The 23,713-nt window shown below is 36.4% G+C and overlaps 1 protein-coding gene across 2 annotated transcripts in view; it reads left to right on the top strand.

Annotated features, from left to right (window-relative positions):
* LOC132121477 (MAGUK p55 subfamily member 7-like) overlaps window positions 1–23,713 on the top strand; it is a 135,521-nt gene that overhangs the window by 71,390 nt on the left and 40,418 nt on the right. For both annotated transcript variants that reach the window (XM_059530892.1, XM_059530893.1), the window contains exons 6-9: window positions 9,154–9,285; window positions 22,519–22,600; window positions 22,772–22,857; window positions 23,169–23,243. In XM_059530892.1, the coding sequence (XP_059386875.1) occupies window positions 9,154–9,285; window positions 22,519–22,600; window positions 22,772–22,857; window positions 23,169–23,243 (375 nt within the window). The remainder of the gene's footprint in view (window positions 1–9,153; window positions 9,286–22,518; window positions 22,601–22,771; window positions 22,858–23,168; window positions 23,244–23,713) is intronic.

Here is a 23,713-nt window from a genome sequence, read left to right as displayed (position 1 = left end):
CTTTTAATTAATAATTAAAAGTTTAGGATTTTTTTTTTTCCTAGGCCATACATTGGCATAATTTATATTGCTAAAAATTTATTTGTTTAAACTGTAAGCCTTTAGATCAGTATTTTAAGCATGTTTTTTGACTGATTGTGCACATTTATTTATTTTTAATGATTTTGGAAGTTTCTTATGCTCCTCAAAGCTGCATTTATTTGAGATTTAAACAGATTTAAAACAAAAACTGTTTTCTATAATATTTTAAAATGACATCTATTCCTGTGATGGCAAAGCTTACTGGCCCCATTCTTTTGTAGTGTATATTGCCTTTAATCTGCATTAGTCTGGCTACACCGTGATTGTACTCTCTGTCCTTCTTTCTTTATTCTTATTTTCTTTCATCTGTTTTTCTTTTCTTTGTCTTTAACCCAGTGTCTGCTGGTGCTGTGTAAAACGCTAGCAGATGGCTTCTGGGGACTAGAATGGCGTCTCTGTACGATAGTAACTGTATCGCTCTCAATTAGTGTTGAAATGATCCATTCCCTTCAACCAGACATAAATCAGAACCTATTAAACGATCTCTTTCCTTCTCCCTGCTGTATGATTCACATATGAAAAAACACATTTTACTCATATTAGACCCGCTTACAGACTTATATTGACATTGATGAAAGCAGCAATTACGGCAATCCACGTGTTGCGGAAAGAAAGAGCTGCTCTGGTCTGAGCAAGAAAGAGGAGATAAGTGGCTCTCAAGTTGGTGTAGGAAAATATATAGAGGTGTTTTACTTTGTCCTTTTCTCTTTCACATATGTACAGATTTTGTGCAGGCAGTGTGTATGGGTAGTTAGTTTAGCAGCTTGAATAATGACTGTTCAGATGGCAAACTCTTTCCTAATGCCCAGTTACATTTCCCAGACTTTATTTAAACAAGTTCAGCAATTTGTTGTTATAAGAGGCCCAGTATAACTAATTAACATGCTCACAAACAGACATGTGGCAAGAGTACCTGAAGAAATTATTTACTGATTTCGACCCTCAATTCACTCTTTTGCAACCTGGCCTGATGTTGACCCTGTTCCTCCAACCTCAGGAGAGAGTTTAGCTCTACAGAAAACACTTTATACCTGTGTGTGTGTGTGTGTGTGTGTGTGTGTGTGTGTGTGTGTGTGCGCTCTTGTATTTGTGACATATCAGGACACAACTCTGTATAATGACATGGGTATGACACAGGTATTACAAGGAGAGGGTGACTTATGAGGACATAACCCATGTCCCCATTTTTCAAAACGCTTATAAATCATACAGAATGAGTTTTTTTGAGAGAGTAAAAATGCACTAAGTTTCCTGTGAGGGTTAGGTTTAGGTGTAGGGTTGGTGAAGGGCAATAAAATATACAGTTTGAACAGTATAAAAACCATTACGCCAATGGGATGTCCCCACTTTTCGCAAAAACAACAAATGTGTGTGTGTGTGTGTGTGTGTGTGTGTGTGTGTGTTTCTATCCCGGTGGGGACTTAAACCTGAATACACACTGACACATGGGGACTCGTGTCAATGTGGGTGCCTAAATTGAGGTCCCCATGGGGAAACAAGCTTTGTTATTTTTGAGAATTCACCTTCTGTGAGGGGTAGGTTTAGGTGTAGGTTGATAGAATGTAATTTTTATACAGTATAAAAACCATGATGGCTATGTAGATTCCCCACAAGGATAGTAAACCAGACTCTTTGTGTGTGTGTGTTTGAGTTTGAGTGTGTTGTATATGGCAGGGTAGTGAATTTAGAGTTTAGAGTTGTTGGACTGTGGACAGATTCTGTGGGAAAAGAGTGAAGTGATTTTTCCCGGAAAATCCAAAAATATGGTTTGACTCATTGGTTTCTTTTGACCTCTGTACATAGGAAGAATTATTTAAATGTTTAGAACTGTTCATCATGTATTTATGCAGTGAATTAGTTGTTAGAGACTAGATTGCTTCTCTATGGCATTACTATGCTGCTGCTAAGGTGATTTGAACGTATTTTAGCATGCTGCTATGTGGTGCGCAATACAGATAAGATCATACTTATTTCATGTTATGACATCACAGCATTATAGTGCACTGCACAGTATGAAAATGGATATCAATTTTCATTGACTAAAGATTACATTTAACAGTGTTAAGTATAGTAGTGTTTTCCACAATTAACTTTTAAAGGGTTAGTTCATCGAAAAATCACAATTATGTCATTAATAACTCACCCTCATGTCGTTCCAAACCAGTAAGACCTCCGTTTATCTTCGGAACACAGTTTAAGATCATTTAGATTTAGTCCGAGATCTCTCAGTCCCTCCATTGAAGCTGTGTGTACGGTATACTGTCCATGCCCAGAAAGGTAAGAAAAACATCATCAAAGTAGTCCATGTGACATCAGAGGGTCAGTTAGAATTTTTTGAAGCATCGAAATTACATTTCGGTCCAAAAATAGCAAAAACTATGACTTTATTCAGCATTTTCTTGTCTTCCGTGTCTGTTGTGAGAGAGTTCAAAACAAAGCAGTTAGTGATATCCGGTTTGCGAACGAATCATTAGATGTAACCAGATCTTTTTGAACCAGTTCACCAAATCGAACTGAATCGTTTGAAACCGTTTGCGTCTCCAATACGCATTAATCCCTAAATGACTTAAGCTGTTAACTTTTTTAATGTGGCTGACACTCCCTCTGAGTTCAAACAAACCAATATCCCAGAGTAATTCATTTACTCAAACAGTAAACTGACTGAACTGCTGTGAAGAGAGAACTGAAGATGAACACTGAGCTGAGCCAGATAACGAACAAAAGATTGACTCTTCTCAAGTCAAGAACCGTTTCTGTCAGATGCTTCCGATTCGAGAACCGAGGAGCTGATAATACTGCGCATGTGTGATTCAGCGTGAAGCAGACCGACACACAAAGCGTCTGAACCGAACGGATTCTTTTGGTGATTGATTCTGAACTGATTCTGTGCTAATGTTATGAGCGCGGGTAAACCGAAGGCTTGAATGAAGGGCAATCATCGCCAATGACGCCATTACGTCGAGTGCAAAAGAACCTGTGAACCATTTTCTTCAACCGGTTTATTGAATCGAACTGTCCGAAAGAACTACTGGTGATCCGAAAACCGATGAATCAATCTTTTTTTCATTATCTTGCTCGGCTCGGTGTTCATCTTCAGTTCTCTCTTCACAGCAGTTCAGTAAGTGTACTGTTTGAGTAAATGAATTACTCCGGGATATTGGTTTGTTTTAACTCAGAGGGAGTGTCAGCTACATAAAAAAAAGTTAACAGCTTAAGTCATTTGTGGATTAATGCGTATTGGAGAAGTGAACCTTTTAAAACGATTCGGTTCGTTTTGGTGAACTGGTTCAAAAAGATCCGGTTACATCGAATGATTCGTTCGCGAACCGGATATCACAAACTGCTTTGTTTTGAACTCTCTCACAACAATTCAATTCAATTCAAGTTTATTTGTATTGCGCTTTTTACAATACAAATCGTTACAAAGCAACTTTACAGAAAATTATGTTTCTACAATGTTTAGTAATAGCTTATAAGTGGTGACTGTGGTGTCATAAGTGGTGACTGCACGTATGACAGGATTTGTAGAAAAATTTATATAAGTCGTAGTCAGCCAGATGATGAACATTATTAATATTATTAATAATTAATAATTATTATATGATGCGGTCACACTTGTAGCAATATTTGTTAGTTCTGTTGTTGATTCAGGGTTAGCATCATCTTAGGTCCTCTGAGGGTCAGCATTATCTCTTCTCAGGTGTTCTGGATCCAGACTGGAGCTTGTGTAAATCCTAGTTACCACGCGATGTAAATCCCGTGGCAAAACATGGAAACAAATAGAGACATCATTAGCATAGCTGCTGTTTCAACAAAGTAAAATTAATTAGTTTAACCCAAGCTAAAGAATAAGAATGCACATTTGATCCGATACAACTATACTCACAATTTAAGATATATTATTCAAATGCTTGGCGAAAGATGCGTTTTTAATCTAGATTTAAACAGAGAGAGTGTGTCTGAACCCCGAACATTATCAGGAAGGCTATTCCAGAGTTTGGGAGCCAAATGTGAAAAAGCTATACCTTCTTTAGTGGACTTTGCTATCCTAGGAACTACCAAAAGTCCAGCGTTTTGTGACCTTAGGGAGCGTGATGGATTGTAGCATGGTAGAAGGCTAGTTAGGTACGCAGGAGCTAAACCATTTAGGGCCTTATAGGTAAGTAATGATAATTTGTAACTGATACGGAACTTAATAGGTAGCCAGTGCAGAGACTGTAAAATTGGGGTAATATGATCATATTTTCTTGACCTGGTAAGGACTCTAGCCGTTGCATTTTGGACTACCTGTAGCTTGTTTTTTGAAGAAGCAGGACAACCACCTAGAAGTGCATTACAATAGTCCAGTCTAGAGGTCATGAATGCATGAACTAGCTTTTCTGCATCAGAAACAGACATGTTTCGTAGCTTGGCAATGTTTCTAAGATGGAAGAATGCAGTTTTTGTAACATGGGAAATATGATTTTCAAAAGACAAGTTGCTGTCTAATATAACACCCAGATTTTTGACTGTAGAAGAAGAAACAGTACATCCGTCTAGTTGCAGATTGTAATCTACAAGATTCTGTGTAGTGTTTTTTGGTCCAATAATTAATATCTCTGTCTTATCTGAATTTAATTGGAGAAAATTATTGGTCATCCAATCTTTTACATTTTTAACACACTCTGTTAGCTTAGATAATTTATAAGTTTCATCTGGTCTCGTTGAGATATATAGCGGAGTATCATCAGCATAACAGTGGAAGCTAATTCCGTATTTTATAATAATATTGCCAAGGGGCAACATGTATATTGAAAATAGAAGGGGACCTCGGACGTATCCTTGTGGCACTCCATATTTTACTGATGATAAATGAGATGACTCCCCATTTAAGTAAACAAAATGGTAGCGATCGGACAGGTAGGATCTAAACCATCTTAGAGCCTGCCCTTGAATACCTGTATAGTTTTGTAATCGATCTATGAGTATGTCATGATCTATGGTGTCGAACGCAGCACTAAGATCAAGTAAAACTAGAAATGAGATGCAGCCTTGATCTGACGCAAGAAGCAGGTCATTTGTAATTTTAACAAGTGCAGTTTTTGTGCTATGGTGGGGCCTGAAACCTGACTGAAATTCTTCATACAGATCATTTTTGTGCAGGAAGGTGCTCAATTGAGCAGACACAACTTTTTCTAAAATTTTAGACATAAATGGAAGATTTGAAATAGGCCTATAATTTGCCAGTTCACTAGGATCTAGTTTTGGTTTCTTAATAAGAGGCTTAATAACCGCCAGCTTGAATGGTTGTGGGACGTGACCTAAAGATAACGACGAGTTAATAATATTGAGAAGCGGTTCTTCGGCTACAGGTAACAACTCTTTCAGTAATTTAGTGGGTACAGGATCTAATAAACATGTTGTTGGTTTAGATGCAGTGATAAGTTCATTTAGCTCTTCCTGTCCTATATTTGTAAAGCACTGCAGTTTATCTTTGGGTGCGATGGATGAAACTGAAGTGTTAGACGCTGTTGAATCTACATTCGCTATTGTATTTCTAATGTTATCTATTTTATCAGTGAAGAAATTCATAAAGTCATTACTATTTAACGTTGGTGGGATATTTGAATCAGGTGGCGTCTGGTACTTTGTTAATTTAGCCACTGTGCTAAATAAAAACCTTGGATTGTTTTGGTTATTTTCTATGAGTTTGTGGATATGCTCTGCCCTAGCAGTTTTTAGAGCCTGTCTATAGCTGGACATACTGTGTTTCCATGCAATTCTAAAAACTTCCAAGTTTTTGGAAACTTCCACAACAGACACGGAAGAGAAGACAATGCTGAATAAACTTGTAGTTTTTGCTATTTTTGGACCAAAATTTATTTTCGATGCTTCAAAAATTTCTAACTGACCCTCTGATGTCACATGGACTACTTGGATGATGTTTTTCTTACCTTTCTGGGCATGGACAGTAGACCGTACACACAGTTTCAAAGGAGGGAATGAGAGCTCTCGGACCAAATCTAAAATATCTTTAACAGTGTTCCAAAGATAAACGGAGGTCTTACTGGTTTGGAATGACATGTGGGTGAGTTAATAATAACATAATTATGATTTTTCGATGAACTAACCCATTAAGTGGGTACATAACATACACAGTTTCACCTAATCTCATGTTAATCTTGAGTAGAGTAGTATTGTGTACTTCATATCTCGAAAAAGTCTTTAGTTTTATCATATTTATAAAATAAAAATACAGCTTTCCGATTCTCTCCGGGAAAAGCCGAGCTCCTGGAGGCGTGCCGTCACTGAAATGACGAGAACACACAAACGCACTTGATACACTCCATTGCTGCCCCGGATAAACAAACTTCATCCATTGTTCGTGTAACGCTGGGTTCTTTGGGAAGATAAACATGGAAAACTTTCCCTCGTATCAAAAAACACACTCTCGGTCTCGCCCTCCTCTGGTCAACGCGTGCACTGGCGTGATTTTCCCAGAGAAATGCTCATAAGAAGTTCCACCATCGTCTACGTCATTAGATCCACGATCGAAAAAAACAGCTGAAACTTGTACCAACCCGGAAGTAAGATTATCAGCACAGAAATTCTCTGTCATTCGTCCAAATTATTATTTTTTTTTAAACTTTGGCAATGTTTAGCATTAGAATCCCTCTCTTTAACACTGTGAACAACTCTGAATACACGAAACACCATTGTACCATTAAGTGAGCATTCGATGAGAGTCAGCATGTTGTGTGTTTTTGAATTGACACATCCATGTACACATCCATCTTCAGCTTTCAATGCATGTGCATTCTTTCTTGTTGGCATGAAAAGCTGCATGCATGTTTTAGGAAAATTTTAAACACAGCTCTTCAGATTAGATTGAATGGTGCAGTTGTTTTGTGTAGATGGAAACAACATTGTACCCTACAGGGATTAGGATTTTTTTGTGTCTATAGTTGTTCTAAGTTGTTTACATCTCATGATATACTACTAAATATAGTATGTGGATGTGTTTGATTGGCAGGTGTATAGTCTAATCAGAAATGAGGTTTATTTAATGAGAGACAATTTTGTATCACGGTGGTAGGTCTTTATTTCATTTATTAGATTTGTTGCTTTACACATTGTGAAATGATCAGCTAGTCCTTAATAATAATGATTTTAAGTATCTTAAAACTTCTTGATTAAGGCACAATATGTAATTTTTTGACTCTTGAGTCTGCGTATTCAAAATAAATAAAGACTAGGTAACGTAGTTTGATGACACCGTGACTAAGTGTGGAATCATGGGAGTTGTTGTCTTCATCCCCACAGCTGATGCAATCCGACGGAACTCGGGCAGAAATCATTTTCATGGATGAGCTAATGATTTATTAACGTGGAAGAATAAAGCAGGGTGAGGCTCAAAGCTGTCGAAGCAAAACAAGGCGGCTCAACGAGTGCAACACACTTACGGTTTGAAAACAGCAGAGTTTTTATTATGCCACAGTCGACCGCTTTCGAATCCTTTCGGTCGTGCACATGTGGGAAAAACAGCAGCTCTGTTTTATCATGCTGGATGCATTTGAAAGTTCTGTTATAATTTTTCTCTTGTGTGGTCGTCATGGGTATTAAAACACACAACATATTAAAGCATTTTTGGTGTTTCCATATGTTTTCTACAAAACAAAACAAAAAATTCGAGGGGTTATTGAGACACAATGACACTATGGACGCAGTCTGTAATGCAAGTAGTCAGCAAAATATATAACACCGTTCTAGTGGTTTTGGGATATTTTAATAATAGAATCTTACATATTGTGCCTTCAATTTCAAGAAGAACATGATAGAAATTAATGATCATTTGCAGTTCAGCAAGTAAGACACATAGAGTATATGAGTGAGATGTAGATTCAGTAACGCTTCAAACCCATTTTTTTGTGAATTGGCTAATTGGAGTCATATGTCCATGAATCAGAACACACTCCAGGTCTTTTTTTAAATTAGTTTCTTGTGCATCTTGTGAGAAAAAACGCCATAGAAGTTTTCTTGTCATTATTTTTGCAGTCTTCTTGTGGACTCACTATCTAGTAAATGTTTTTTAGCAGGGGATTCAGCAGCGTTGGGGTAGACTGACTAAGTGATCCAGATTCAACTTTATCTATAAAGATAAGAAGCCTGAAGTGTTCAGACAAAAACAAATTATCACATAATTCTAATATCTAATTTTTAGTAAAATGCTGGACTGATGAAATTGACCCACTTACTAGCCACATGACTCTCTCTCCATGTTTGTTTCCTTTCTCCCCCACCCTCTCTCTCTCCCATCTGTTCTGCTTTAGCCACATGTTGAGTGTTGTTCTGGAGCTTAATCCCATGTCATAAAACAGACACTTTTCTTCTCCTCTCTGTCTTGTCTCTTGTCTCTTTTTTTTCTTCCCTCCCATTTTTTTGTTTAATCTCTGGCGCACAACTGGAAGATAGTTTTTTATTGGAAATGTGAGGGAGAAAAGGAGCAAAAGAGTTTCCAGCTGCATTTGACACACAGCATCATTAAAACAGTTCAGTAATGAATGTCTGAATGCTCTTTTTCTATAGCTCGTTCTTTGAGAGCCGAGGTGTGAAATAACAGAAATGCCTGAGAACTTCATTGCTTTCTGTCCATCCATCTGCCATTTAAGAGTCCTCACCCCTTGGAAACTCACAGCAATGTGGCCATATTCCCAGCGGGATACTCATAATACTCATAATAATCCAATCAAATGAAAGATGACAGTATGATTGGTCTTGGTTTTGATTCAGTTCTTTTTTTCCTGCTGGCGAAACACTTTAACAAACAACATTGCCAAAGAGGGTTGTAGTGAAATAGTGACTGCAATCAATTCAAAAGCAGCTTTATTTGTCAGTAGGAGGTAGTAATCTAAAGCAGACGTCTAAAGCTCCATGATTTATACTATAGGATTCAAGCAGATGCTTGGAGTATGAAGGCTGGAATGATTAGCCAAAATGAGTAGCTACACAAAATCAGTCAAACGACTACTGTTTGTCTTGCTGTGTGTGCTTCTGTGGATTTTTTTTTATGTGTACATCTCCTTCTTGTTGCAGAGTTTGTTGTCAGTTCATGATACTGTGGCCAGGAAGAGTTACGATCCAGAACTTCCTCCTCTGCCAGACGACATTGATGATGAGGAAGACTCTGTCAAGATCATTCGACTGGTCAAGAATAAAGAGCCTTTGGTGAGAGAACTTCCTTCTCACACACACTTAGAAACACATGCAAATTTCCACATACTGTCAAAGCCAGACACACAGGGGCGGCCATAATTCAAGCTCACATAGTGGAAAACACTCTTGTGAACATGAAGCACATAAATACACGTGCACTCCCACGATAGTGTTAGTGATGTGTTTGGCTCGCGCTCCCTGTTCACCCTTATCCTCTAGTTCCTGAGTGACCACATATCCTCCATCTAAACATGACACGAGCCGCATTCCGCATTACCTTACAGACACTCTCACCCGCTCTGTGTCCAGTGCTCTCTTGCGGGACACATAGATGTATGTGTCTGTTTCTCTTTCCCTTACGCGTCATTCATAGCTCTCTCTTGGCCATATTTCTGGCCAACTTTCGCTTCTCCATTTCATCTAATTTCACGGCGAGCTGTCAGAATCAAGACCTCTGTTTACTCGTATAGTCATCAGTTACACAAATCTGTTTGAATTCAAGCTTGAGGCTGTACTTGAAAGTGACCGTGAATGAGCATTGACATGTATTGGTGATCTTGAGTTTTGAGAATTCCAGAATGACATATTAAATCTTTTTGTATTTAGCTGAGCAGTTGTTGGGTGGTTTGCCAATGTATTAGATTTCTTTTACTATATAACAGCAAATATGCTGGACTAAAGTGCTTGTGAGGAGAATTTTTTTTTTGGAGGTGGTAGTGTATCGTAACACTCCTGGACTGATGTTGACTTGCTAATTTCTAGACCTAAGTTACTGTCTGTCTGCCTGACAGACATTATGTCTGATTTTATAACCAGTTTTTACTTCATACTGAGATGGCTAACTAGTTTTTGATTGCATCTAAATTGACTGCATTGTCAGTGGTTTTTTTTTCTTTTTCTTTCCAGCAACGATGCATTAAATTTAGGGGAAGTCGTGGCCTAGTGGTTAGAGAGTCAGCCTTGAATCGAAAGGTTGTGAGTTCGAGTCTCGGGCCGGCAGGAATTGTAGGTGGGGGAGTGCATGTACAGTTCTCTCTCCACCTTCAATACACGACTTAGGTGCCCTTGAGCAAAGCACCGAACCACCAACTGCTCCCCGGGCGCCGCAGCATAAATGGCTGCCCACTGCTCCGGGTGTGTGTTCACAGTGTGTGTGTGTGTTATCACTGCTCTGTGTGTGTGCACTTCGGATGGGTTAAATGCAGAGCACGAATTCTGAGTATGGGTCACCATACTTGGCTGAATGTCACGTCACTTAAAAAGTGACCTTTTTTTATATAAATGCTGATATATTTTATATATATTTATATATCAGGTGCAGACAGCCAGTGCAGTCATTATGACAAAAGTACTGCAAAGTTTAACTTTCTTTTAAAGTTGAATCTCTCTTTCTTTCTCTGGTGTGTGGTAGTTAGCAGGCCTCTGCCTCTGAGGTTGATTGTGATTAGTCGAATGGGTAGGATTCAGTAGCTCTGATTAATTGCTATCATTTTTCAGACCACAACATCATGCATATTTTAATGAGGGGAGTAATGAGGAGAAAGTGGAGCGGGGTTCAAGTACTTGGACTTTGGAGATGGGACCCAAATCCTCAAATGCTCTCCCCTTTGTTTGGTAACTTTAGATTGCTGATTTACTAACAGCAATGGCAGGATGTTGAAATTATTGGGCTTGGTTCAGCATACACGTGGGGTGACTGACTACAGCAGGAGAAGTTGAGCTCAGTGGTGGATTTTATTGAAAGAATGTGTCATTTTGGTTAAGGTTACTGAAAGGTTTATAGCAAGGCAAAAGACTGTGTATAGATGTGTTTGTTGAATAAATAAAGTGTATATGTTAAATCCAGATTGTCAGACGAGTAATAGGACAACAGAAGACAGAGCAGATATTTGCCAATAAGATTATTTGGCTATAGGTTGTCTTTGAGTGTGCACGCTTTTCATTGCACGCCAAGCATTATCTCATTTAGTTGCTCTCACATTTAAGATGGAGCCTGCACAACAAAATCTTTTATCCCTAACTATACAATTTATACAATCACATGACACATTCACTCTTGAGAGCACACATTTGAGAGACATCCATTTTTAGGCAGTCTCTACAAAATTAACTATTTAAAATACACAGCACATTAAAAAAGCATCTCCTAGCTGAACTCCCTGTCAGCTGTTACTACGGTAAACGATATTACTGTAATCTGTATGATCAGTGAATCTTCAGCAAGAAACACCATACAAATAATTAACAACAAAGCCTGTCCTTTTCTTTTTAAGACCAAAACAATATGTTCTTTCGAAAATATTTTTCTATTTTCTAAGAATTGCACTTTAGAAACAATCTTAAATACTTTTTAATTTAAGATTTTTGATAATCCGGCTCTAGGCAGGTTAAATGTGTAGGGCTGTACATTTTTTTTTTTTATAAAGAAAATCAGTTTGCCTGAGCAATATATATAGAATCATACTTGACTTTTTTTGTTAGATTGAATATTGTGAGTTTGAGAACTTCAGTTCCAGCAGAAAGCTGCTCAGTCGAGTCTGCTCTGCAGCTCTGAATTGTTTCTCCTCCGACAGTTTCAGTACTCCAGGACAATGTCAATGAAGCATGCGGAACGTCCTAGAACACTTGTTTCTTTTGACTTATTGCTGTTGACTGTTCATGGCAGATAGATCTATATAGTGATAGTGATAGAGGACCAAGTCTCGGAGACTGTGAAGCCAAAAGAAGACTTACTAAACTAAAAAATGTTTCTGAATTTCAATGTTTTAGTTTCAGTGTATTGTGGTTCCTGATATCAATAGTTATATCAGTGAAATATGTAGTATGAGAACTATGTGAATGACAGGGTCTAAAAGGTATAAATGTAAATTTGATACAAATTACTGTATAACTACAAGGATTGTCAAATTAACATTACATGTTAATTTTGTTCAAATAACTGAAAAAATATGTTAAAATTAGTACAAAATATTTACATTACATGCAATTGCTCATTGAAGAGCATGATGCAGGACAACGAATCATAAGATGCTGTAACATATAGAATAATTTAAATGCCCATAAAATTCAAGTTATGAGGGCAAAAAAAGACACTGTATTAATTTGCGATTCATTACAATAATTATTTGGCCCACTGTGAAATTAATTGGATATAAAAATTGTATTACTTGACAGCACTAATAAACACATTGTGTCTATTTCTACCCTAATTTGGAGTTAGCTTTTGGTGCTTAAGTTTTTCATTAGTTTTTCCTTTACTTTTGAAGTATATCAAGAAGATTATAAGGTCATCCGTTTGGGTTAGCGATGAAGAACCAAGGTAATGTCACTTTTTAGAAATAATGGAGGCATATTCTTTTTTTTAAATCTCATGTTTAATTAATAGACAAACTACTCATTTAAAGAGTATTTTAAATGAAGATTTATTTGGGAGTTTGTCACTGGTCATTATGTAAGTGCTGGGTTCAGGCCACTCTTCTCACCTTTTGCAATTTTCTAATCTTTCATTCCTTCCTCTGCATAGTGTGCTCTGATTTTCCCAAGTATCCATGTTTCTGTCTGTATCCTGTTACAGAGCGCACAGGAGGTGCTCGAGCACACAAATTAGCACACACTGTGTTCTTTGTGTAGTGAGGTCTGCTTGTCTTGCAAAGGCATTTCCTCATGTAGGTGAAGGAACCAGATCTGTCTTCTGAAAGTGATGATTTTTTATTTGGGTAAATACGGTGAACAGACACACACATCAATTTCAGTCTTTGATACTTATGAATAAACATGTACACTTTCTATGTCTGTGTTTTGGCCTGAGCATCGCAAAAGTGCTGCATTTTTCTTTTTTGTTGTATTGTACTCCATAGCCTGAACTACTGATGAATCTTATTAGTCCAAAAGCCCATATTAAATAATATTAAAAATAATATTTGGTTCTGATTAGCTGCCTATTTTAGATTCTTTGTGCCATATTTTGGTTTCAGCTCAGATGGAAAAATCACTTTATGTTGGAAACCTGCTTCGGAGTACGTCTTCTCATTGGATATAAAATGACCATGTCTAGCCTTCAGGGTCATACTGCAGGAGACATGAAAGATGGTATCCAGCGTTTTATCCCAGGCCTCAACTTCCCTCTCCCACTCATTCCCTCTTTACCTCCACCCATTCCCATTTACCTTCCTGTCATTCTTATTTATTTCCATTCAGGCCTGTCCTGTTTTCAGCACACATCCTGGCATTCCTCAGCCATCATTACCTTAATGAGACCCAATTTTCCTTTTTCAACATAATACCTGTTAATGATGGAACTGTAATATAGCAGGGTTAAACCAACATTGAGTGTTTACTGAGCAGGTCATTGAAGGGTCAGTATAACAGTCAAGATATACAGAGTTAATGAAACCTCACAGATTCTATATTTGTTTTAAGTCTCACTGTGTGTTTGTATGTGTGCATTTATAATTGGAAGTTTAATAACCCTTTTACCCTGTTTAACGTGTATCTTCTGCCTACTGGTGTACTTGCAGGTGGCATTAATTTAGCAGTGATAATTTAGGCTAATTGTGTTTTAATGACCTGGCTGTTGTTCGTTTTGCTGTCTTTTCTACCCTAGATTTCTACTCGCCAAATCTACAGCAAACACAGCCTTGTGGTTCTCTGTAATTTGTTTGTTTAAGCGGCAAGTTGAAGAGTGTGTATCATTGTTTGTTTTCACGCCAGTTTAAGTGACTTTGTGTCAAACACTCGCTCTGTCTCGGCCCGGGTCTTTGTATTTGTTTTTTCAGGTCTGCCTTGGTGGCTAGAGATTAGGTTCTGCTGAAACGATGTGAACCTCAGACTCTAATTGTAATGATGTTTGAAAAAGTTATGATGATGAGAGTGTGTTCTTATGTTGGGATGCACAGAAGAGATCTATAATACCTGAAAAAATCTGTCAGCTCCCATTAATCTAAAATGGCCATTTCTTGGCTGGCACAGGTGGTCCCCCCATAAGTTATAAGACTTGCAATACACACCCACACACACACACCCATCATAAGGATGCACTAAATTGATAAAAAGTGACAGGAAAAGTTATAAAACATTTGTATTTCAAATAAAAGCTGTTCTTTTGAACTTCGTTCATCAAAGAATCCTGTAAAAATGTTTTCCACAAAAATATTAAGCAGTGCAGCTGTTTTCAACATAGATAAGTAATGTTTCCCAGCACCAAATTAGCCTATTAGAATTATTTCCGGAGGCTCATATATTGGCAAAGCCGATATATCGGCTGATATTTGGCCTTTTTCAAATATCGGCTTTGGACATTACATTTTTCTGCTTGGCCGATGTGTCTTTGATTTTGATGGCATTGAGAGCAGCAGCATCTGAACGCACACAGTGCTCACACTCACTCTCTTGTTCGTCGACGTTAACCTTTCTGTCTGATATGGATAGAAGTCGGTTCTTATAATCAGAATGGTTAAACAAAGGAATTAATGTATACAGAAAGTATTATATCGATTGCTTTTATATTAGGCCTATTAGTAATAGAAAGGCAAACATTACAATAATTTCTTGTTTGCCATCAGCATTAAGCAAATACGCATCCAGCATGATCACGTTTTTTCTGCATGATGGTCGGTCTGTGTGAATTGAATGCTTTAAACTTTAAACACATGATTTCAAATTATGCTGAGCTTTATGCATTTGCCCACTGTCATATTCATGTAATTTTCACTGTGTGCTGTATGTAAAATGAGGGTTACCCTGGCTTTATTTGAAAAATATGATTCCCAATGCACACAAATTTTCCAGAATACGGAGTCCCCTGTTGGTTACAGTGTTACAGGGTTACAGCGTTATTAAATATTTATTTACTTGTGAAAAATACTGTTAAATTCTTTTACACATTTATTTTTTTAGTCCATTGTCAAATGATTTTAAATTTCTTAAATAATAATAATTAAAAAATTATATCTGCTATCGGGCCCCCTGCTTTCCAAGATATCGGCATCGGCTGTATAAAAACACATCGGTTGACCACTAATCCTGTGACAATTAAGACTGGAGTAATTACTTTGCCAGCGCAAGAATAAATAACAATGCATTCAAATATAAAACTTTTATTTCTAAGTTCAATAATATTTCACAAAAATTCAGTTCTTGCTTTATTTTTGATCAAATAAATGCAGTCATGATGAGCTTAAAAGAGAAAATTGCCAACCACAACATTTTAAATCGTAAGTGTGTGTGTGTGTATACTTGTTTTGACTATACTTGAAGACCAAATGTTATATTGTGAAATATTTTGACAAAACCACTAGTAAGCACATTTTAATGGTCCTTACTAGCTAAAAGGCTTTTTAAATCAGCCAAAACATGTTTTTATTCAAATCAAGTGTTCTGCACATGTTTCTGTGATGGGTAGGTTTAGTGGTAGAGGTTGATAGAAAATATCTTTAATCTGATATAAAATAAATGGAAGTCTATGCAATGTCCTCAATAAGATACCGAAAACAAACTCATGTATGTATGTACACAACTTATTAAAATATGAAACGGTACAGCTAACTATAGTAAAAAAAAAAAAACAATGCATTTTGGTGGCAGAATGGTGCAGAAATCAGCTCTGAGCTCTACACCGATTAAGCCATCCACTTTCGGCTGGCCTTATAATAACAGTCGTAAGCATTTATGTGCTAAGAGACTCAGCATATGGAGCTGATCACCTTCACAACTGCCAGCCGTGGGTCACGTTACTGATGAGTAATAAAGCGAGCTGCAACCTCTTATTCTAACTTGCTTAATTTTTCTTCCATCTCAGTTTCTGTTTTCTCTCTCTTTTGACATTCAGAGGAAAAATTTTCATTAGTCTATTTATAGAGCATGTTTTAATGGGCAGACCTCAGCAACAAAAGGAAATAAGAAAACCTTGAAAATGCTTGATCAAAGGACCTGCTCATTTACTCCGGTTGCCTACTACAAGTGACCTTACAGCAAGAATGAAGTTGTACTCGTGAGGATCATGAGAGTGTGATTGCTAGGATGACCAACTGAGGTGGAGTTCCTGATGGGTAAATTGTGCCTGCGTGATGAGTTTGGTTAGTCAGCCTTGTGTAGCATGGCTATCTCAGCAGTATGTGTGATTTTGGAGAAAGTCAATTATGTTCTTGACAGATATGTCTGTCTCAGGCCAAGTCAAGTTCAAGTCAAGTTGAGCTTTGTCATTCCTCTACATGTGTGGACATACAGTGGAACGAAATGTCGTGCCTCACAGAACCACGGTGCTACATAAATACAGACATACCATAATGAAGTAAAACAGTATAAACCGATACACAACTAACCTACTGACAGAACCTGACAAACCTGCACCCGAATAATATCAGCTCATGCTCTTCCACCGAGAGAGAAAAAATGAACTTCAGTCATTTGCATGGGTAGATGACAAAGATGTAATTTGCTTTTAATGCATTTAATGCAGTTTTATATATATATATATATATATATATATATATATATATATATATATATATATATATATAGTACAGACCAAAAGTTTGGAAACATTACTATTTTTAATGTTTTTGAAAGAAGTTTCTTCTGCTCATCAAGCCTGCATTTATTTGATAAAAAAAAAACAGAAAAAACAGTAATATTGTGAAATATTATTACAACTTAAAATAAAAGTTTTCTATTTGAATATACTTTAAAAAAAAAATTATTTATTCCTGTGATGAAAAGCTGAATTTTCAGCATCATTACTCCAGCCTTCAGTGTCACATGTAACATCCAGTCTATCACGTGATCATTTAGAAATCATTCTAATATTCTGATTTATTATGAGTGTTGGAAACAGTTCTGCTGTCTAATATATTTGATGAATAAAAGGTTAAAAAGAACTGCATTTATTCAAAATAAAATAAAATTCTAATATATATTCTAATAATATATTTTCTTTACTATCACTTTTTATCAATTTAACACATCCTTGCTGAATAAAAGTATTGATTTTATTTAGAAAAAAAAGAAAGAAAAAAAATTACTGACCCCAAATTACTGACCAGTAGTGTATATTGTTATTGCAAAATATTTATATTTTAAAAACATAGCTTAGCTAACATAACATAACATAGCTTTTTTTTTTTTTTTTTTTACTTTATATTCATCAAAGTATCCTTAAAAAGTATCACACGTTCTGAAAAAATATTAAGCAGCAGAACTGTTTCCAACTTTGATAATGAATCATCATATTAGAATGATTTCTAAAGGATCATGTGATAATGATCCTAAAAATTCAGCTTTGCATCACAGAAATAAATGATAATTTAAAGTATAATAAATTTAAAAACAATTATTTTAAATTGTAATAATATATCACAATATTACATTTTTTCTGTATTTTTGATCAAATAAATGCAGGCTTGATGAGCAGAAGAAACTTCTTTCAAAAACAAAAAAAAAAGTAATGTTTCCAAACTTTTGGTCTGTACTGTGTGTGTGTGTGTGTGTGTGTGTGTATATATATATATATATATATATATATATAATATTTATTTATTTATTTATTTATTTATTTATAATTTTAATTCTTTATTTGTCACTGAACAAAGAGAAAAAAATACACCTACCTTGCTTTGTCCTTCCGGGCAGTTCTAAGACAGGCCTCAAAGTCATTTTGGGTTAGATGATGATTAATCATATATGAGAAATATGCTTTCTAATTGGATGTGACAGAAATCTTTGTCTTGGCTTTTGTTTTGCCTGTATTTTTTATGAAAGCATTATGTATTATCTAAGAGCCTTTGCCTTGCACAATGAGCCAGAATGTTGACTGTGTAATGATTTATTGATATGAATAATACCTTGTTGAGTGAATAATGATCTGTTCCAACACACTGGAAAAAAAAACTCCTTCCACACTCAATTAAACAGGCTACCTTCAGTTCAGTGATATTTTATTGAAATTATTCATGTTTTGATTAAAAAGGAAAGGTTTTTGACTGGTTCTAACCAGAGATGAGCACTCAAATTAGTGACTTGGATTCGATTCGCACATGAGTCTCATTTTAATAGACTTCAGACTCGACCTGAAAGGGCTCCAGACTTGACTCAACTCGACAAGAAGGACACATGAATATTTTAAACATAACTTGAGTCTTTTATCCTTAACTACTGATATCATAAAATTAACTTATATGCTTTTACTACATCTGCTTTACGCATTTCCTTGTTGATTTAGATCGGACTCTTATCATAGTATTTAAAGAAATATGGCAACGTATTGCACATACATTCCAAAATGTCAGAAGGGTTTGAAAAATGGCGGGAGCCACCGTGTCATGTGTTCTCACATTTGGTTATATTAGTGTGTCAGAATCAGGAACTTTGTCAAGATCAGTTACTGAATGTGTGTGAAAACAGATTAAAAAAGATACTGGAATGACAGCATCAAATCTTAAAACGTATCTCATCTTAGAATGCATCCACAAATGTTAGTAACATTCAGGTTTGTGTGTGTTCAGTTTTGACTAATCGTAATGCAAAAATTTATGCTTCAAATTAACATTTTGAATCGAGTGATTGATTCGGTGAGCAATTCATAAAGACAGCCATTGGCTTCTTTTCCAAATTAAAGGGATACTCCACCCCAAAATGAAATTTTTGCCATTAATCACTTACCCCCATGTTGTTCCAAACCAGTAAAAGCTTTGTTCATCTTCGGAACACAATTTAAGATATTTTGGATGAAAACCGGGAGGCGTGTGTCCCGTAGACTGCCAAGTAAATTACACTGTCAAGGTCCAGAGAAATATGAAAAGTGTTGTCAGAATAGTCCATCTGTTGAAGTTTGTCGCGAAGCTACTTCCGCATTTGTCCACGACACTGTTGTCATGTGGTTTCTACGTCAGTAAAGGCGGTAACAAAGAGTAACTAACGTCATTGACAGGCGACTGCACTGCCCCGTGTCACTGTTTACAATGGGAATTTTCGCATGATTTAAAAGTAGTTGAAAGCATTACAGATATTGTTAGTAATCAGCTGGACAAAATATATAACACTAGCCTAGTGGTTTTTGGATATTTTACTGCAAATATCTTACAAATTGTACCTTTAATTAGATGTAGTATTAGATTAATTAGTATCTATTGGCTATGTTACAGATGATTTTGAATATGAACGGGCATCGTTAAATTAATAATGTTACATGTATTTATGTATTTTTGTATCTTGGATTGACTCCATGAATACAGCTAGAGGAAGACTTCTCGATGTATACACGTACAGTAGTTGAACTAGAATCCTAGCAGTATCCCTGGAACATATTTTGTCTTTAAAAAACATCCTTGTAAATAGGATTTTTAAAGATAATTTATTTGCATCAATTAATAAAATTACTCTAAACTTGTCTTTGACTCCAGCTTAAAGACTTCAGAATTGACTCTGACTTCAGATGAAAGACTTGTGGACATTTGACAAAATTAAATGGTATGTCTGTGGTCTAATTCTCTTACTTTACTCCCTTTCTCTCTCAATCTCCCTCATGCGTGTCATAAACACCACTGCTTTATCTCACATTGAGATGTAACAGCTACACTGATCTCTGGGTTTTTTTTTCACCTCCCAAAGCTCTGGGCCAAACGTTTTGTCCTCCCAGGTCACCAAATTGTTCCAATTATTTAATCAACAGGAAATTCAAAGACTTCTGAAGGGGATGTCGACAAACGGCTGCCCTTTCCATCTTAAAGTCTGTGTTTAACACATCAGTGGAGGACCTTGAGCTAATGTAGGAATCATGATGATGATATTGCAAAATCAATACAGGTGACCAAGTCATCAAAACACTATGACAGAAGATTATTGGTCTTACTGAGGTAAGGCATATAGAAGAGGAACGATTTTTCTGGGGTTAAAGAAAAAATCCCATTGATGTGGCAATGGAACAAGTTTGTCAAGGTCATTTTTCCACCTCTTTAGACACCTGAAATGAGGTGAGGTAAAAACTGCAATAGGTTTTAAACACACATGCACACTGGAGGAACTGCTCCGCATCTTCATCCAATGTCATGGATGCTTCAGAAATAATAACAGCCTTTGAGACACTGATGTAGAAAACAGAGGATGAAAGAATGCAGACTAATGTTTGTCTGTGTGTGAATATCCCTGCTCCTTGCTAGGAGTCTTTCTGTCCTAGTCTTGCTCTCTAATTTAGACGTGTGTGTGTGTGTGGTGACAGGCCATGCTGTGAGCATCTGGCCACATGTGTCTGTTACAGTAGCGCATGAGTATGTATGGCGGCAGGATGACACAAAGAGCTGGCATGTTGGCAGACCAGTGCCGTGGATAGCTTGTGCTTTTGTATTCCTGCTTGTGTTTTAGCAGTCATAGCAATCCATTTAAGCCATTAGTTGTGTATCTAGCCATACTCTATAGTCACAGAACACTTACTTTGGTTCACACAAATGCATAGGAAGTCACTTGCTCACATATTAAATATTTCAGTGGCCATGTGTATGCTAAACATTTTCACTGTCTGTATCGCTCCACTTGTCTGTTGTTGTGCAGACAGTCAGTCTATATATTAGCAGTGGGTCCTTATACACATTTATGCAAGTAGGTAGTGGCAGTTGCCTGTTATGAAGTGAGTCACTGAATCATTTGTTCAGCTGATTCGTTCGAAAACACTAATCAATTTAGGAATCAAATTACTTTCTTCATCATTGAGCCATTTAAATAATTTGTCAAGTGATGTTTTTTTTTTAAACTGATTCATTCAGGACTGAAACGAGTAATGCTCTTCATTTGTGAACACAGATTAATTCATGAACACAGGAATTCAGGAATGAAATGAATGACTTGATATGTCCCAATTCATCTACTTATTCTGTGTCTTAAAAGTATTTACTTTTTCTTAATAAAAAGACTACATACTTTTTAAGCGTGTAGTAGAGTTGGCTAAAATTGGGACACAAATTATGTCATAAAAATTGTTACATTCATTCTGTCAGTGTAAAGTGGCCTTTCGTTCCTGTAATCATCCTTATATACACACTCCATATTGTGTATAATTAAATTAACACTAAATTAAGTATTCCTCCTACCATAATGGAGAGAAAACAAGTAGCACATTGATCTGCCATTTTTGGTTCCTTTATGCGGAGAACTCTGCTCATGTTTTTGCAAAATTATGCATGCAATATTTATTGGCCAAACATATCTGTTTTGCTATTGTGCTGTTTGAATCTTTGTTCACAATGTTGTTGCAAATAAAATGCTGACACAAATAACATTAATAAATACTATTCATCATGATTATTAATAACTAAAACCTCTTTGAGTTATTAATAAACAGTGTGTCTCTCCCCAACCTTTTGATCTCTAAAACATCATGTTTGTAGTTCTTATTATTTTTTGTTTGTAGTTCTGAACTGAATCCTCCTCCAAAGCACAATGGGTTATGGAGAATATTATCCATTAGAGTGTATACGAGTCCACTCTTTTGAAATCTACCAGAAATAGTAGACCACCTGAGCATTTTTCAAAATGCTTTGCTGTATTCACTAGTAACTATTTCAATCAACTTGTTTTTATGTGCATTTTGAAGTATCACATCAGAGGGGGGGAAAAATCTCTTCATTCTCAAATAATTTTTTACGCTCACTTGAGATGATTTTTGACTTATGCGAAAAGGAGTTAATGCAAATAATGGGAGATGGAAATGAAAAATTCCTCCATGAGGTTCAAAAAAAAGTTATGTGTCTTTGTGTGATGTGGATAACTTGACCTAATCAGTGGACCGTTCTCTTTGCACAGCATCTCAAATTTTGTTTTGGTCGTTCTCCAAAGCCTGACACAAAGTCTGTCATTAAAGTATTTCCAATTTTCCAATCCCAGTTTTATACATAAGTTAAATTCTCAACTTTGGATGGAAACATAGGTAGTGAGTCATTTATTCATTCATTTAATCGATTTGCTCAAAAACACTGATACATTCAAGATTTAAAAAAGAGTCATTGAGTCATTCTACCGATTCTTTCAAACACACTGATTGATTCAGTAATGAAACATGTCTTCTGAGTCATTGAATCATTTATTTAACCAATTTGTTAAAAAATTGCTAATTCATTCAGGAACTGTCTTTAAGACACTTAATACTTTAATAGGTATTAATGAAAATTTGAATAACATATTATATGCATATAAACCTGGTCACTTTTAATTGCATGTTTTCTTTGAGTAAATGTGATTTGACTTTTTGTATGTGTGATACAGGGTGCAACCATAAAGAAGGATGAACACACTGGAGCAATCATAGTGGCGCGCATCATGAGGGGCGGGGCAGCAGACAGAAGTGGTGAGCGCTGATGCACCTCTTCTCTCTATACACAAATGCACTCTAACCACACCCAGATGTTTAGTTTGTTTACACCAAGTCTGAGATGGTTTATTACCTGAATAAACTGCTGAAGTGCTGTACGTGATGTCTTAACTTCTCTTGTTGCCCACTCCTCTTTGTTGTGTCCAGGGCTGATACATGTCGGAGATGAGCTGAAAGAGGTCAACGGTATCCCTGTAGATGATAAAAAACCTGAGGAAATAATTTGCATCCTGGTATGTGCATGTGCATGTGTCTGTGGAAAGTCTACATGAAACCGTATGCTTAATTTTTGTAATTTAACAGAATGCTGTGAAAAGGGGATTTTATCCAAAGGGAAATGTTTGGACTGTTAATGCATGAAACCTATATCCCCCTGGCTATTTTAGCAGAAATAATATAAAAAATGTTTTAGAACTAGTGGAAGTTACTTTTTCATCAAAACATAATAGATTTAATTGAATAATGTTGACTGGTGCATTAATTCAAGTCTTTTTATATGCTTAAGAGGTTGTTGATATGTTGTCTTTATTTACTCTGTTTATAGTCCCAGTCACAAGGTGCCATCACGTTCAAAGTAGTCCCAGGCATCAAAGAGGAGGAACAAAGCAAAGAGCCCAAGGTACAATTCATTCTCACTTTGGCTGATCAGACATGATGAACAGTTTAGGAGAAAGAGTTGGCCTATATGGGATGTTCTACTCAGACAGTGGGGGAGTTTTCCCCTGTATGAGTACCATGGGCTGCTGGTTTGATGGATAAGTTTTCATTCCCATTCATCTTCAACACAAATGATTTGCACTAAACCTCTCAGCTCCCCGTACAGCTTACAAACATTCTCTGTCAATCTGTTCCTAACCCAAGTGAGCTGTCTCGCAGCCTGCTGTCTACACGAATCCACAATTATGACTGATTTTGAAATGCTGTACGCAGCAACACTCAAATGCATCGCACAAATAGCACTTCACGTGAAGCCTGGAAAAAACTCGAGTCAGAACTGTTAACTCCTGATTAATTCAATAGATTTAGGCCATGTTGCTAAACTAAAGATATGATGTGATTAAAGACAAAACATAGATCCCATGCACAGTA

Source organism: Carassius carassius, chromosome 39 (genome assembly GCF_963082965.1).
Source record: "Carassius carassius chromosome 39, fCarCar2.1, whole genome shotgun sequence".
Classification (NCBI taxonomy): Eukaryota; Metazoa; Chordata; class Actinopteri; order Cypriniformes; family Cyprinidae; genus Carassius; species Carassius carassius.
This window is presented reverse-complemented; position numbering and strand designations above follow the sequence as displayed.